This window comes from Egretta garzetta, unplaced genomic scaffold (assembly GCF_000687185.1).
Source record: "Egretta garzetta isolate BGI_Z169 unplaced genomic scaffold, ASM68718v1 scaffold68, whole genome shotgun sequence".
NCBI lineage: Eukaryota > Metazoa > Chordata > Aves > Pelecaniformes > Ardeidae > Egretta > Egretta garzetta.
In genome coordinates this window covers 3,158,122-3,172,418 of record NW_009260774.1, presented here as the reverse complement: position 1 = coordinate 3,172,418, position 14,297 = coordinate 3,158,122, and the positions used below count along the sequence as shown (strand labels likewise).

General features: G+C 37.1%; 1 protein-coding gene across 2 annotated transcripts in view; it reads left to right on the top strand.

The window, feature by feature from the left end:
* Nucleotides 1–13,787, top strand: part of NAP1L1 (nucleosome assembly protein 1 like 1) — a 30,983-nt gene extending 17,196 nt beyond the window's left edge. Inside the window, exons 5-15 of one of the 2 annotated variants that reach the window (XM_035901694.1) lie at nucleotides 1,742–1,883; nucleotides 2,345–2,425; nucleotides 2,675–2,800; nucleotides 3,296–3,367; nucleotides 4,029–4,168; nucleotides 5,895–6,040; nucleotides 6,138–6,157; nucleotides 7,181–7,303; nucleotides 8,287–8,319; nucleotides 8,726–8,776; nucleotides 10,611–13,787. In XM_035901694.1, coding sequence (XP_035757587.1) covers nucleotides 1,742–1,883; nucleotides 2,345–2,425; nucleotides 2,675–2,800; nucleotides 3,296–3,367; nucleotides 4,029–4,168; nucleotides 5,895–6,040; nucleotides 6,138–6,157; nucleotides 7,181–7,303; nucleotides 8,287–8,319; nucleotides 8,726–8,776; nucleotides 10,611–10,646 — 970 coding nt within the window. In that variant the 3' untranslated portion in view covers nucleotides 10,647–13,787. Of the gene's footprint in view, nucleotides 1–1,741; nucleotides 1,884–2,344; nucleotides 2,426–2,671; nucleotides 2,801–3,295; nucleotides 3,368–4,028; nucleotides 4,169–5,894; nucleotides 6,041–6,137; nucleotides 6,158–7,180; nucleotides 7,304–8,286; nucleotides 8,320–8,725; nucleotides 8,777–10,610 lie in introns of both variants that reach the window. The other variant, XM_009646275.2, reaches the window with a different exon arrangement.
* Nucleotides 13,788–14,297: the final 510 nt, after the last annotated feature.

Here is a 14,297-nt window from a genome sequence, read left to right as displayed (position 1 = left end):
ACTTGCTGCTGTTGTACTTGTGCAGTCCAGTTCATGCTTCTTGGTCTCCTTCTCCAATTTGGGTTTACTTTGTAAAAGTAAAAAGTCTTTTTCAGGGAACTGCCTTTTTTTTTAAAGTACAGACTTTATAAAGATAGTAGATATACAAATTGTGAAATCTGAACTAGTTGGTATGGACTGTAGCAAAATATGGCTTTGACACATGCAAAAAAATTCTAGATTCTTTAATAAAGGGATTAAAATCTTCACTCTGACATACTGGAGTTGGACATGCTGCATGTATGGATCTACCTCTTAGAAATTTCATAGCTTTTTTATATGCAATTGCTAGGACCAGTACTCTTACTCTAAATATATGCATGTGGCATTAAGTGGGTGATTGTTGTATGACTTACCCATGCAGTCGTATTAATTCTCTGCCTTAACATTTTTTTTTTTCCTGAACTAAATGAACTTGCTATTTAAGTTGTTGTTAGGTCTGATATTGTACTTGTAGATAAAATTACAGCAAATGATTAACTTGACTAACTTCTGGAAGAATGTCAGAGTAACAAGAATGTTATCAACCCTTTATGAACATACATGATTGAATTTAAGCTTTTTCGGTAGTTCGTGTAGCAGATGTACTTTTTCCCAAACTGGAAGGTTTAAGGGAAATCTTGATTTCTTGGTGGTCTGCACATTATCTTAGCAACCAAAAATAGTATATTCATGTTGAGCATAAAGCCATCAGGGAGAAAGTTCTGCAATTTAAAGTGAATAAGGATGTTGAAACATGTCCTTATCCTACCTAATAGAGGTAAGATAGCTGTAATTAATGCAAACTTTCAGTGTTTAATTAAGCTAACATATTCTTGGTTACTTCCTCTAACCTGAAGCTGGTCCTAACAATTAAAAGCAGTTGTTTGCTACTGTGTTCTAAATAATGTGGCCCAACTGCTGAAATAAAATAAATATGGGAAGCTAACACAGTAATATTCTGTAGCCATATGCTGGGGTTTGGCCCACCTCACAGGCAACGGAAGCTGTCGGCAATCTACCCCATAAATCTCACCAGTAACCTTGACGTAGGTGACTTTCTGTCCTAACAGTGGGTCTGTTAGTGTATACTACTAAAGTAAAACCACTATTAAAGAGTTGTAGCTGACGAGTATTTATAATGAGGATCACATTAATTGCTTTCCTTTTATACATGTATAGTAAGTGGCTCATTTAGCAAAACAGTTCTGGCTCATTTTGGGAGTGACAGTTAATACGTTGGAAGGCAGTAGTACTAGCTGCTTTCCTGAGTGAAACAAAAATGTAGGTTTTAAAGACTAGCTTCCCTAGCAAAGTAATAATTCAGTTGTCTTGAACTTTCTTTCATAAAACCAAGCCAGTTAGTGATTAGACCTTTCTTAATTCTGCTCAGTCTTATGAATTTACCATGCTGTTCATTGGTAATGTAAAACTTGCTTTTAGTATGAAGTTTTATTGCAGAAGTTTGTCTCATGATTGATCCAGGTATTTGGAATACTCTGGTTCTAATTCAGGGTAAGCCTCAGTTTAAGAGCCTGCGCTAACAGTTTCAATCTGCATGGTACAGTGGGTCATAGTTTTGATTTGTTCAGCTTTCTAAAGCTTAATGTAGAGTGTAAAATCTGTTTTGATGCAAGTTGATTATTAAGGCGGATGGTTAAGGAGGGGTCAACATGTGCTCAGCATGCAGTGTTAGTAACAGTTTTGTCACTGAATTTTTCAGCTTGCCTAAAGTTGTTAAAAGACGTGTGAATGCTCTCAAGAACCTTCAAGTTCAGTGTGCACAGATAGAAGCAAAGTTCTATGAGGAAGTTCATGAGCTGGAAAGAAAGTATGCTGCTCTCTATCAGCCCTTATTTGACAAGGTATTTTAATGCTAATCTGATTTGTACTTAAAAGCTTTAGCTAAAACAAGGGAATATAAACTGAAAGCTTCTGCATGTTCTGAATTATTTCGGTCTCTTATGTGCCCATTCAATTCAATTGATGCCACTTTACCATCCATGTGGATATCAACTAAGATCAAGGGGGAGAAAGGTCCAGTCTGTTCCATGGTTACCAAATTCACTTCAATATACCAGGCCTCATCTTGTTAATTGAGCAGATGTCAGATGATACGGTAACCTTTCTGGAACTTCGGTGCTTATTTTAGTGTGTTAAAAAGCTCGTAACTGCTGAGTTGTCTTCTAGGGCCAGAAGAAAAAGCTTTGATAAATAGTTGATGTATTACTAATTGTGTGACTTCAGGATTAGGAATCTATTGGTTAGGATATTGCCGGTTGCAGTGACTAGCAAATGTGAAAATATTCTTGGTTTAATCTTCCAGCGAAGTGAAATCATCAATGCAATTTATGAACCTACAGAGGAAGAATGTGAATGGAAAGCAGATGTTGAAGAAGAAATTTCAGTGAGTATCATAATCTGTCTTCATCAATATCTCAAGCTTTAGCATGAAACAAAATTCAGTACAGTAACTAAAGTTAAAAAAATATTTGGGTGCATAATGATTGCTTGCTTATAATAATAATTCATAATGATTGCTTAAAGCATGCACATGAACTCTAATCTGTACTGGTATCAACATTAAACTGTTAGTAAACCTTATGGGCACTCTTTTAAAATTAAGAAAAACTAACATTTTTATTCTATCAAGGAGGAAATGAAAGAGAAAGCCAAGCTTGAAGAAGAAAAAAAGGATGAAGAAAAAGAAGACCCTAAAGGAATTCCTGAGTTTTGGCTGACAGTATTCAAGAACGTGGACTTGCTCAGTGATATGGTTCAGGTAGGTGGTGGTCCAGGCTTGTCTGAAGTTGTCGGTACCTAATCCAATTGTCTTTTTTAAGAAAGGAGTAGAAACAGTACATTGATGTGTCTGTTGGAGAGTGAAAATGGAACAAGTGTTTGAATGTCATTGCTGGTACTTTATTCAACTGAGAGCACTGAGTGGTCTGAAGTACCTTCTTACTGTGGTGTTTGTTGAACTTATTTTACCTTATTACACTTTCTATGTTTATAGGAGTGTGTGTGTGAGTTGTGTATTAGACATTGCTAAAAACTACTTTGTGTTAGCATGGATTTAGGTTGTGTACTGCAATGGAAACTCTGTAAGGCCATTGTTGCCATCTGCTGGTCATGTTCAAGAAAATGTTTCTGTGCTGTAACAAGGTTCTTGTCATATGTAAAACTCATGCTAAGTATGGCTTTATCTCTGCAGGGTCTTAAGTCTATGGTCAGTTTAATGTTATGAGAAATTGAGAAAGCTGTGTTTTCTTTACAGGAACATGATGAACCTATCCTGAAACACCTAAAAGATATAAAAGTGAAATTTTCAGAAGTTGGACAGCCTATGGTTAGTTTAACCTATTAAACAAGATTACTTTTGTGTTATCTTAAGACTTATTTGTATATTAGTAGCATTGTCTCTGATGGCCAATTGTTTTATGGCAATCATGAGAAATAGGCAGCTGCTTCTTGTCTTCTGAAGAACAGTACAAGGACTAGTACTAGTCTTGCAGTACCATATGGATGAAATTATACTTAATTTAACCTTCAAATTCTGATGAGTTAATAACTTGGCCTTAATATCTGATGACTAAGTTTCACCTTTAAATTTTGATACCTTCAGGTATTACTTGTGTAACTGTTATAATTGGATACAATTTCCTTGCCAGAAATCAGATAGCTTGCTAAGTTTTAATATTTTAAATTTAGAAGTTCTCTCTATATGTTAACACCAAGAAAGCTGTACAGTGGAAGATCTTGTGCTATTTCTGCAAGCAGTAAATTAACTAATAAGCACAGGATCAACACGGTGAATGAAAACATTTGAAGATGTATTGTACAACTTGGGCAGAAAATTCTAGAATAAGTTATGTATGTGCACCATTTCAGTTTTGGAGGGGATGGATATATTCTGTTGCATGTGTATTTTTGATTTTGCATTTTAGGTATTTAGATGTTAAAGATATGTGTTGCTAAATTGCTAAAGTCGTTCTGCAATTCTTTTTAAGAGTTTCACATTAGAATTTCATTTTGAACCAAATGACTACTTCACAAATGAAGTATTGACAAAGACATATAGAATGAGGTCAGAGCCAGATGATTCTGATCCCTTCTCCTTTGATGGACCGGAAATCATGGGTTGTACAGGGTAAGTGCTAATAAATAACTTTTAAGGCATTATAACAGTTTCTTCCTTAGCATTATCCAACTGTAGACTTAGAGCATCTTGGGAAGGTGCTAGAAAAGATATTGCTACTTAATAACTTGTAAACAGCTAGGTTTGACTTGAGATTTTTAGTGGTTTTCAGTAATTTTAATACAACATATAAAACTATATTTTATATAATTTATAAGTATATATATTATATAACGTATGCATATAAATAAAAATCTAATCAGTATTTATCTAGAAATACTGTTCTGCAGTCGCCAAAGCTGAATTGGAAGGTGGATGATGTTATCTTTTTGTAGGCCTTGATAGTTTTTGGTTTCTTTTTCCAAAGCTCGTTGGAGCACTTCTTTTATTCTCTTTACATTTCTGACATGCAGCATTTTGGGATGTCTGTTCCAGTTTTATTTTCTACGCTGCAGTTGTCCAGTTTGTTTTAAAAGTGTTGAATATTTGCCTGTGAGTGTCTTTCAGTTGATCTATTTGAGAAATGGAGCGGAGTCATCTCCTGTTAACTCCAGGTTCCTCATGATTTTAGTTCTAAATTAGCTGTTACTCCTCTCACTAAATAATCTTTTTATTCTGTACATGTCCCTTTTCTTGTGAACAGAAGGATGAGAGAAACCAGAGTTGTACATAATCAGCCTTACGGGTACATCAGGGCTCTATGCATCACAGCCTGTTCCATTGCTTTTGTGTTAATGTCTAATGTTCTGACTGATCTTCTGAGTGATAATAACTAATTTAGAGCCTACAACTGCATAGTCAGGGTTGTTTTTACCCATATATTAATCTGCAGTTACTGATGCTGACTTTTATTTACCACTTCATTTCCCAGGCGCTTAATGTAATATATTTCTGCAAATGTCCTGTAAGATCTAGTCTAAAGTGTTTGAGTTGTTTTGATCAAATTGTTTTGTCTTCCTCAGTTTGGACTGTTTTTGAAAAGCATAAATCCTGGTAGAGGTCGCTGTACGATGACACTCTGCTTTGGTGAAAATTATTCATTCTTAGCCCTTGTTCTGCGTTTTAACTAAGACAGCCCCTTCTTATCCCAGAACAACTTGCCTCCTTCCTTTGAGTCTTTAAAGGAATCTGATCTGAAATGTCTGCACATGTGGATGGTCTTATCAATAAGACAACATCAATGTGGCTTCTTCATTTACATGTCTCCAGAATTCTGTGGGAGTGTCGGACAAGCCTGTGGGCATGATCTAGGAGGACAGAGTTAAAACCCCAGAAACCCAAAATGCAAAAGACCCACAAACAAACAACTAGAATCCAACCAAAAACTACACACTTGCTTGATGCATTATTTTAAGGGCTTACTGACTGCAATGATAGGTGTGGTAAACCTTGGCATACTACTAGCATGACCAAATATGACATTACTTTATAATGGATAGGTAGCACTAAAAATAATGTAACACTGTTCTTTGATAGAAAAGTAGGTAGAACTTAGTAGCAGGTGAAAATTAGTATTTCAGCGATTGAGAAACTTTTGGATGAAAAAACTTCAATCCTAAAATAAACCTGTTGTTTTGTTCTCAAAAGTATAAGCTAATGAAAAGATAGCACTGCATAAATACAGTGAATATAAAATATTAAGGTAGTATCCCTTGCAGTTGTCTCATTAGGTACCTGTAACAAAGAGAACGGTGTTAAGCTTCAGGTGTTTTTTTTTTTCTTTTCTTTTCTTCTCCAGTTGCCAAATAGACTGGAAAAAAGGAAAGAATGTTACTTTGAAAACCATTAAGAAGAAGCAGAAACATAAGGGTCGCGGAACAGTTAGAACAGTGACAAAAACTGTTTCTAACGACTCTTTCTTCAACTTCTTTAGTCCTCCTGAAGGTAAACTGAACATTAGTTTATCTGCATTAACTTTAAATGTAGTATGTATAGTATGTACTCCACTCACTTGTTTCTTCTCTCTTTTTTTTTTCTACAGTTCCTGAAAGTGGAGACCTGGTAAGTTGGCTTATTTAAAATAAAGGGGTGGAGGGGAAACACCAATAGGATTCATGCCTTTGTATACAAAGTGTGCGTTGAAATTGCTTGGGAATTTGTTAAACAGCTTCAGCTTTAATTGCTTCTGTATTTAACTGAGGGTACTTGTGATGCATGGCATGTATTTGAGTTTTCTTTTTTAGAAGTATTTGTTGAGTTGGATGGTAGAGTTCAATTTAGTAAACTTTAACACGAACAGAAAACTGCAAAAGCCCACTCTTCTGTATGCTCACTAGTAGAAAATTGCATGGCAATAAGCCATGTTTTTGTAAGGAGGAAAACTACCAAAAACACTTAACAGTGCTGAATATGTCATGCAGCTTGGGTGAGAAATCTGATGAAAGCCTCCAGAAGCATGCTGTTGGCATCGACACTAAAGCTGTATGTTCATAATCTTAAAAAAAAAAAATCAAGATTTTGAATTGAAGATGACTTCTCAAATGGGAGACAGCAGACCACTTGGTGTGTAAACAAAAGGAGTGAAAACCTGGGATTGGATCAGAGAGTATTTTTAGGTGTTCAGGTGCTTCACGATGGCTTGCTTAATGGGAATCATGGAGGCGATGCACTGGAGAACTCAGGAGCAGCTTGTAGTATTTAATTGGATAGGCTCACCTGGCTAGTGTTTAGCTCTTAAGGGTATTGTGTGTATGAACTGAAAGTCTATGGGAGGTATTAAACAATTTTTCTACTTAAAACAAAAGCAAGTTGGGGATGGGGGAAGAATAAAACTTAAACTCCAGAATTTTGTATAACTAAGCTTACTGAAGAAGCAACCCCTTCACTGCATAATGCGGGTAGGCTGTTTAAAGTGTAAAACCTGACTCCACAATTTCAATTCTGTAAAGCTAGTCCTGAATCAAAAAAAAAGTCAGCACATGGGATTTGTATAAATCTGACCACATCAAAAACTATGCAACTTGTGTTTTTGTGTAAAAAGTAGTTAACAGCTTATGGTTTAGAAAATGATGTTGTTTTATGCAGGATGATGATGCAGAGGCAATCCTTGCTGCAGACTTTGAAATAGGTCATTTCTTGCGTGAACGTATAGTCCCCCGATCAGTGTTATACTTCACAGGAGAAGCTATTGAAGATGATGATGATGATGTAAGTATAATATGCTTTCAAAATGCTAAACTTTGAAATAATGTGGCTTAAAGACTGGGTAATTTCTGACTTGTATAATGTTGGTATCCTTAGAATGGTATGTATCAACATTGGTTTCAGCTGAGCTTTCTAGAGTGTTCAGTGAAGAGCAGCATGGAGGTAATTCATCTTTGAAGTAGTAAGTTCAGTGATTTGCGGCAAAAGTAGCGGTAGAAGCTGAACATTTAGAGGATGTCTGAGTTGAACTTTGTGTATAGGCATTCCTAGGTTGGCATACTGGATACTTCAGTGGAACTACAATGAGCCAGAGAACAAATTAGTCTACTTATCTAGCTGCTCACCCATTGTGCTTACAGTGTGATACTGGGCTACCAGGTTCCTTGAGATTCAAGCCTGCTCCTTTCAGGAGGGCACTCTTCATAGAAGATGATAGATAAGCACATTCAAAGCATGCCAAGATACTCAAAGCAAGCTCTGCAAAAACTTGAGTTAAGTGCTAAGCTTGAAAAGCAAACAAAACCCCAGAACTTTATATGGATAAAATACTTTCTCTCCCCTGCCTCCACACAAAGACAGTTTGATTTGGCTAAGATAAGTCCAGCCTTAAAATTAATTTTTAGACTGTAAAATGGTAGCCTGTAGTCCAAAGCCTTGGCTGGGGGAGGTGGAACTGTGACTGTACAGATTTCCTTAGGCTTTGAGACACCCTACTGGCCAGAAGTGGTACCACAGTCTAATAAGCTCTTCCAGTGTTGCACATAAGGAACTTCAGGTAGACAGTTTTCTCTGCCAGACTGTAGCTTAAGAGATTGAGCACTGTTTGTGCTGATGCATAAAGCATTTTTAAATCTGTTAGATATAGGAAGTTCTCTTAGAGCACAGTACAATGTGGTCTCTGGCATCTACTAGAGTTATCTGGCTGTACTTAAGCCATAAATGGCTGCATTTATGACACTATCAAACTCATTTATTTTCTCTCCTAGTATGACGAAGAAGGTGAAGAGGCAGATGATGAGGTAAGTTGACAGACGGCCTTGATTTAAACTGTTTCCCTTTTGTTATCTGAAATGCGTTTCTTAAGGTTTTGAGTGCTCTGGACACTAAGTTTAAGTATTACTTATGAATGGAAGATACAACACATTGTTTTGTGGATCTGGGGTGAATATCTTAAAAAAGAAATCACAAACCTACAAAAAAAAACCCAAACCAAACAAAGACAACCTTAAGGTATCTTACAAATTCAGTTGCAACTGATGTTAAAAGATGATGTGCTTTGTGGAGGGCAAACTTATACTGTATGCATAGCTTAAAGTGGTAATTAATGTATTTTAAGATTAGAATGTAATCTTAGTTTTCTTGAAAATGGCTCAAGAAGCTGAATGTGGATAAGCTAGAGAAATATAAACAAGTGTTTTCTTTCAGGAAGGGGAAGAAGAAGCAGATGAAGAAAATGATCCTGATTACGATCCAAAAGTAAGGAATTAAAAAGAATGTTTGAAGTTTGCGTATGCATACACACACTTAAAATTTTATGTAGGTTAAATCTTGATTTTTAGTTTAAGTATTTAATCAGTAGTTCCTATGGTGAGTATGTTTTGTTGGAGGCTGTTTCAGTCCCAGTTCTGACAGACTAATATTGATAGAGCAACTTTAAAAAAAAGGTCTTTCTCAAAGAATCATTTTGTAAAAGTAACTTTTGTCTTTGAGCACTGAATTTAGTCAGGCTTGGTTTTTTATAAACTAGTTGTGCAGCAAGTTACTGCTAATGATGAAAACGTTTATAATGGTTGTAAGGACGTGCAGAGAATGGAGTAATCCAGGTTCAGTTTTTGAATCCAGGTTCACAAGCTGACTCTGGCACAGATTTTCCCAGCAGAGTACAAAACTGAGGCTTTTTCAGGGTAGATAATAGCAAGTCTTATTGCTTGAGGTAGCAGAAGTCAAGGTTCAGGAACCTGAGGCTTTTTCAGGGTAGATAATAGCAAGTCTGCTTGAGGTAGCAGAAGTCAAAGTTCAGGAATGCACTTACAGCCAAGTACTGAAATGTGAACAACCAAGAGCAACTGTGGCAGCTTTCTTCTTCCATGGAAAGGGCAAATGACTAGTCAGGCTCAGTTTGCTGTAACAGTGATTGTGAGCCACGCAATTCATAGCTTTTTCCTGGCTGAGGGAAAGGCACCTTTGGCCACCTGAAACAGTCAGGTGGTGGTAGGTGAAAGTTGCAGTCATAAAAATGAAGTCTCTGTGAACTAAGAATGTCTGCTGGGAAATGTGCTTGCAATTTCAAATGAGGCAGTGGTATATTTTTTTTTTTTGAATGGTTTGACCTACAATCAAAGTGCTATTGAAAGAATTACATAATCTGAACGTTGTACCTAGAAAGATGTAGGGTATAGAACTGTTAAGCAAATTGTACAACCTGTCAGTGATGTTTCATCTGCTATAGTGTGTTCAAATTGCTTCCTACTCAAGGAAGTTTTGGAATCAAAATGAAACAGCTACAAGATGGGCTTCTTGTTTCCACCATTTCAGATTGCTTTTCTGGGCTAAACGTAACTGAAAAGGCAAGACTGTAGGCTCTGTTTCAGAGGGGACTGCCAAAGGGCTAGAGACAGTAGTGGTACTATAGTGTGTTGACACAAGAATAAATAGTTGTAAGCTGATCACAGGCTGAAAGCCAGCTGAATGTATTAAAGCACTGTGGGCCTAGAATAGCTATCTATCCCAAGGTAGTGGAGTAAAACTTGCAACTGAACTCTGTCCTCAAAAAGCTTTTTCCTTAGGTCCCCAGTTCACTGTGAGATATTGTTGGCTGTCTGTTTCAATGTAGCAAAATAAATTTTCCACGTTAGAATTTTCTAACAACTGGTATTTATTGCAAAAGATGTTTGCAAAGTGTTAAGAACGTACCATGATTTGATGTTTCATTGCACTGCTCTACAGTGGCTTCTGCAGTAAGGCTGTGCCCTTGTTACCGACCACAGGAAGTTTCTTTTGTCTCAAGCTGTGTAGAAGGCCTGGATGCTTCTTCCACTTTCAGTGTCTTTCAGAGTATCCCACCACACTTAGTTCCAAACAGATTTTTGTTCCTGATCGTATACCTGTGCACTAACAAAGCCAAAATAAATGCATTGTGGATGTTGCCACATCCAAAGGCAGCAGTATTACTAATACTAAGCAATTAGTTTAAGGGAAAAGGTGAAAAAAGAACTTGAATACTAGAACTTGAGAAAGTATGCTTAGCAATATTAATAGTTCTTTCAAAACACAGGTATCTGTAAACTGGTATTTCCTTTTCTCTCAACAGAAGGATCAAAACCCAGCAGAATGCAAGCAGCAGTGAAGCAGTGTGTACGTGGCCTTGAGGATTACCTGCACTGTAATAGCCTAAACACAACTATTAGTTACTTACAGCCTTATGTTTTGTATCTTGGTAGAATTAAGTAACCAATTTGTTAAAAAAAGAAATCAAACACATAAGAACCAGTTTAAAATGTAGGTTCAATCTACCTAGCATTTTAACAGTATAATTTTCTGCCAATATGTAGAATGCAGTAAATCCCCTAAAGCATGAATGTTAATTCATTGCTACATAGTTTGGTTCTTGTGAAGTCTTTGTCATGTAGCTATTAGACTGCAGCTGTAAAGATTATCAGAACTGTTATTTGAGACCAATATTTGTTTAGAGAAAACTCTCTCCTGAAGAACCAACCAAAGTATTTTTCAGCCCAGTAGTCTGAACGGGTTTAAGTCTGCTTGCACTAGCTGTGCCTTCATTACTTTGTTATAGAAATGGCAGTGACTTGTACTAACTAGGAGATGATGACGCATTTTGAATTTGACTACTTGAGAAGACTAGTATAACTTGTTTAATTTCCAACGAGACCACATTAAACATTCATAACTGTCAGCTTGTTTATGCTATGGGTTTTGTATTTTATGTGACATAGTGATCTACAGAAGAAACCTAGTCATCATATTAAGGTTATTGTTTACCACTGGGGTGTGAATAAAACCTAGTATTTTCAGAAGCTAGTCTTGTTTTATTATGATGTGTGTATCTGCATGTGTAAACTGGTAAGGCATATCTTTCATGCTGCAGTTCACTTTTTACTAGATAAAAAAGTTGAGAGTTACTGAGGAGTAAATCATATAGCATTTTAAAAACAAACACAATAGCTTGGGAAGTTTGATCTATGCTTTCCATTTGCAGTGTGATATTTGTGGATCTGAGCTAGATGTTTCAGTGATTGGTCAACATTGCTGTTTTGGAGAAGACAAGTTTTTAGAAGTGGGGCTAGATCTGATAAAGGACTTCGGTGTTGCCATGCCTGACTCTAAGGCATTGGTTATTAGTATGAAATCTGGAACCAAGAAAGGTGCCTTGGATTTCCAGTCTGTGTAGACAGAGTTAGGTTGTCCTGAACAAAATCTGCCCTGCAGCCTAAGGGAGTGCTAGAAGACCCAGCTGTATTCTAGTTTGTGCACGCTGTATCGAGCATCTGCAGAGCAGGATACAAACCCAAAGGAATTCCTCTCTCCTCACCTAATGTTCTGTTCACTATGCTTAGTTTGCATGTTCGGGTTCATACTTTGTCTGTATTGAATGTTAATTGTCAGTTGAAACATATAGGCTAGGAGATCTTTCCCACACTAACCTTCCCTCTAGTCTAGCAGTGGAGGTGCTCTTGAGATGAATGTGCTCAGCTTGAAGAAACCATGAACTGATGTCTGCCGCTTGAGTTTTCCCAGTCAGTAAGATTTTACTGTACTCTGTGCAGTCCTGTCCTTCACATAACTATAGAAGTTCTGATCTTCTAATCAAGTACCCAGATCGCTTTTTGAGGGATGGAAAGGTCCTCGTAGGGTTGGAAAGAAATGTCCAGCCTAGTCATGGATCTATTTCTGCAGTAGCTACTCTTTTTTTTTTTGCCTTTTTTTTCCTTGCCACTGATATGACTTAGCCATAAAGGGTTAAAAGTAAGAGGCAACAGCCACATGAGGATGGGGCTGGTGGAAGTTTCTCTAGCATGTCTCTTGCTTGGAGGGTAAGTAATACAGAATGAAGCTTATCCCAAAGGGCCCTGCTGAATCCTCAGCCCCCCTGAGAGGAAGAAGCTCTAGTGTGCTCTGACTAAACTGATTTTTTTTTTTTAATGCCTTGAAGCTTAAATACCACACTGCTTCATTTCAGAATCCCTGTCAGGCTTCATCTTTCTCCTCTCTGGATATTTATGGATTTGGGAGAAGGAGCTCTTTTTATCTGTAGCTGTATATAAAATAGTACTGTTGAAGCTGTGCTTTTAGGGGTAACCCATAAATCATAGCGTACAAAAATACAGTAGTGGAAGGTTAACATCACACTCTCTGGTAGCTGTGTGTTAAAGTAGATGTGGTTGTGTTCTTGTGATGCAGTAAATCCTGGCAGAATATGCTTATCCTTCGAGGCATTGACCCTGCCGGGTGTTTGGCTATCACTTGGTCTCTTCTCTGAACGTCTCCCAAGATTAAGTTTAAACTTAAAACTTCAGGGCATGCGGAGACCAAACTGATGGTGTGTTATGAGGTTGAGCAATCATTAATACTGGGCTTTGGGGTTCATACTTTTGGACATGAGAAGTATCTGAAGTCCTTATTTAGATCTAGCCCATTTTTACTAACAGCATCTGGCAACTGTATCTTAAAAAGAGAAAGCACTGTTAAAAGTTGTCCGATGCATTTCAGAAGTTACTGTTCTTGAGAAATTTGGCTTGTGTTTTGATTGCTTTCTCATTAAATATCTTCCTATCACACAACGGGATACAATATTTGAAAAGGAGTTGGTAGATATCAAAGTTCACCTGCAGCCTGCAAGATTCAGAGCCATGAATCCATCTCTGTTGCCAAATTTTGGTAAGCTTCTCTCTAAATTGACTTGCTAGTTCTAAATCAGCAGTTCTTGTGCTCTCCAGACTGCAGCAAAAGGAAGGATATAATCATACAAATTGAGGTGCCAGTTCTTATGGCATCAGTTAAATAAAAACTGGTTTGGTGCTTAATGTAGTTTTGTGATCGATGACACTTTTGCTTAGCAATTCTGAAAGGCAGTACGTAGCAGGAACATTAAACTTGCAACACTGACTGGAGTATTGTGACTCATTCTTTTCACTTCTCATGGATTTATACCAGCTGTAGATAAACTGTTTAGTATTTGAGGAAGATAAGTTACCTTGTTAACGAGTTCAGGCCAGGAAAAAGTGTCACTGAAATGGGATTTCTTGATCAGTTGTGGCGGTACTGCACCAAAATTTAAGACCTGTGTAAATGATGTCTTCTGTTCAGTTTAGGTTGTTGTATTGAAGGGAGAATTATCTTGGGGAAAAATGGAGCGTTGGTGAGGAAAAAGGTGGGAGAATTAACTCAGACTTTAGATAAGAGGGAAGGGCACTCAGAGCTTGTGCTTCTTGGAGAGGGATGCATCTTGGTAACTCTGCACTCTCAGTAAATGTAGGCTAGATTACATTAGCCCTAAAGAGTTTTCCTGTCTGGTATAACTTTGTTAATGGTAAAGAAAAAAAAGAATTAAAACAGTATCCTGAAATAAAGTAGTAGACAATATTTAAGCTTGGCATTCTTACGTTTTACTTTCTGGAAAAGGACAATTGTCAGGTGTGGTTAGAAACGTTTCCTTGGATTATTTAAACACTAGGCATACCAACAATTTTTAGTGATGTCTCCTACAGCTAACTAGCTTCATAAGCTCAGATTCTAGTTGGATTCTTGGAATTGATGTTTCCCAAGCTATGTAGCAGGTAGTGTAATTTTGATGTGTTCTTTCTTATTAAATGAAAAAAAACCCAACCCAGCAGAATGTAGAAAACTGCAGGAATCAAGTGTGTTCAAGCTGGTACTTAAGCTTTCCCTGTGTTTTAAGGCCTGTTGTTGTAGTCCTGATTCAGAAGTTGATAGGGAGCTTATCCACAAATGGAGGATTTGTCTGCCAGACATTTCCCAT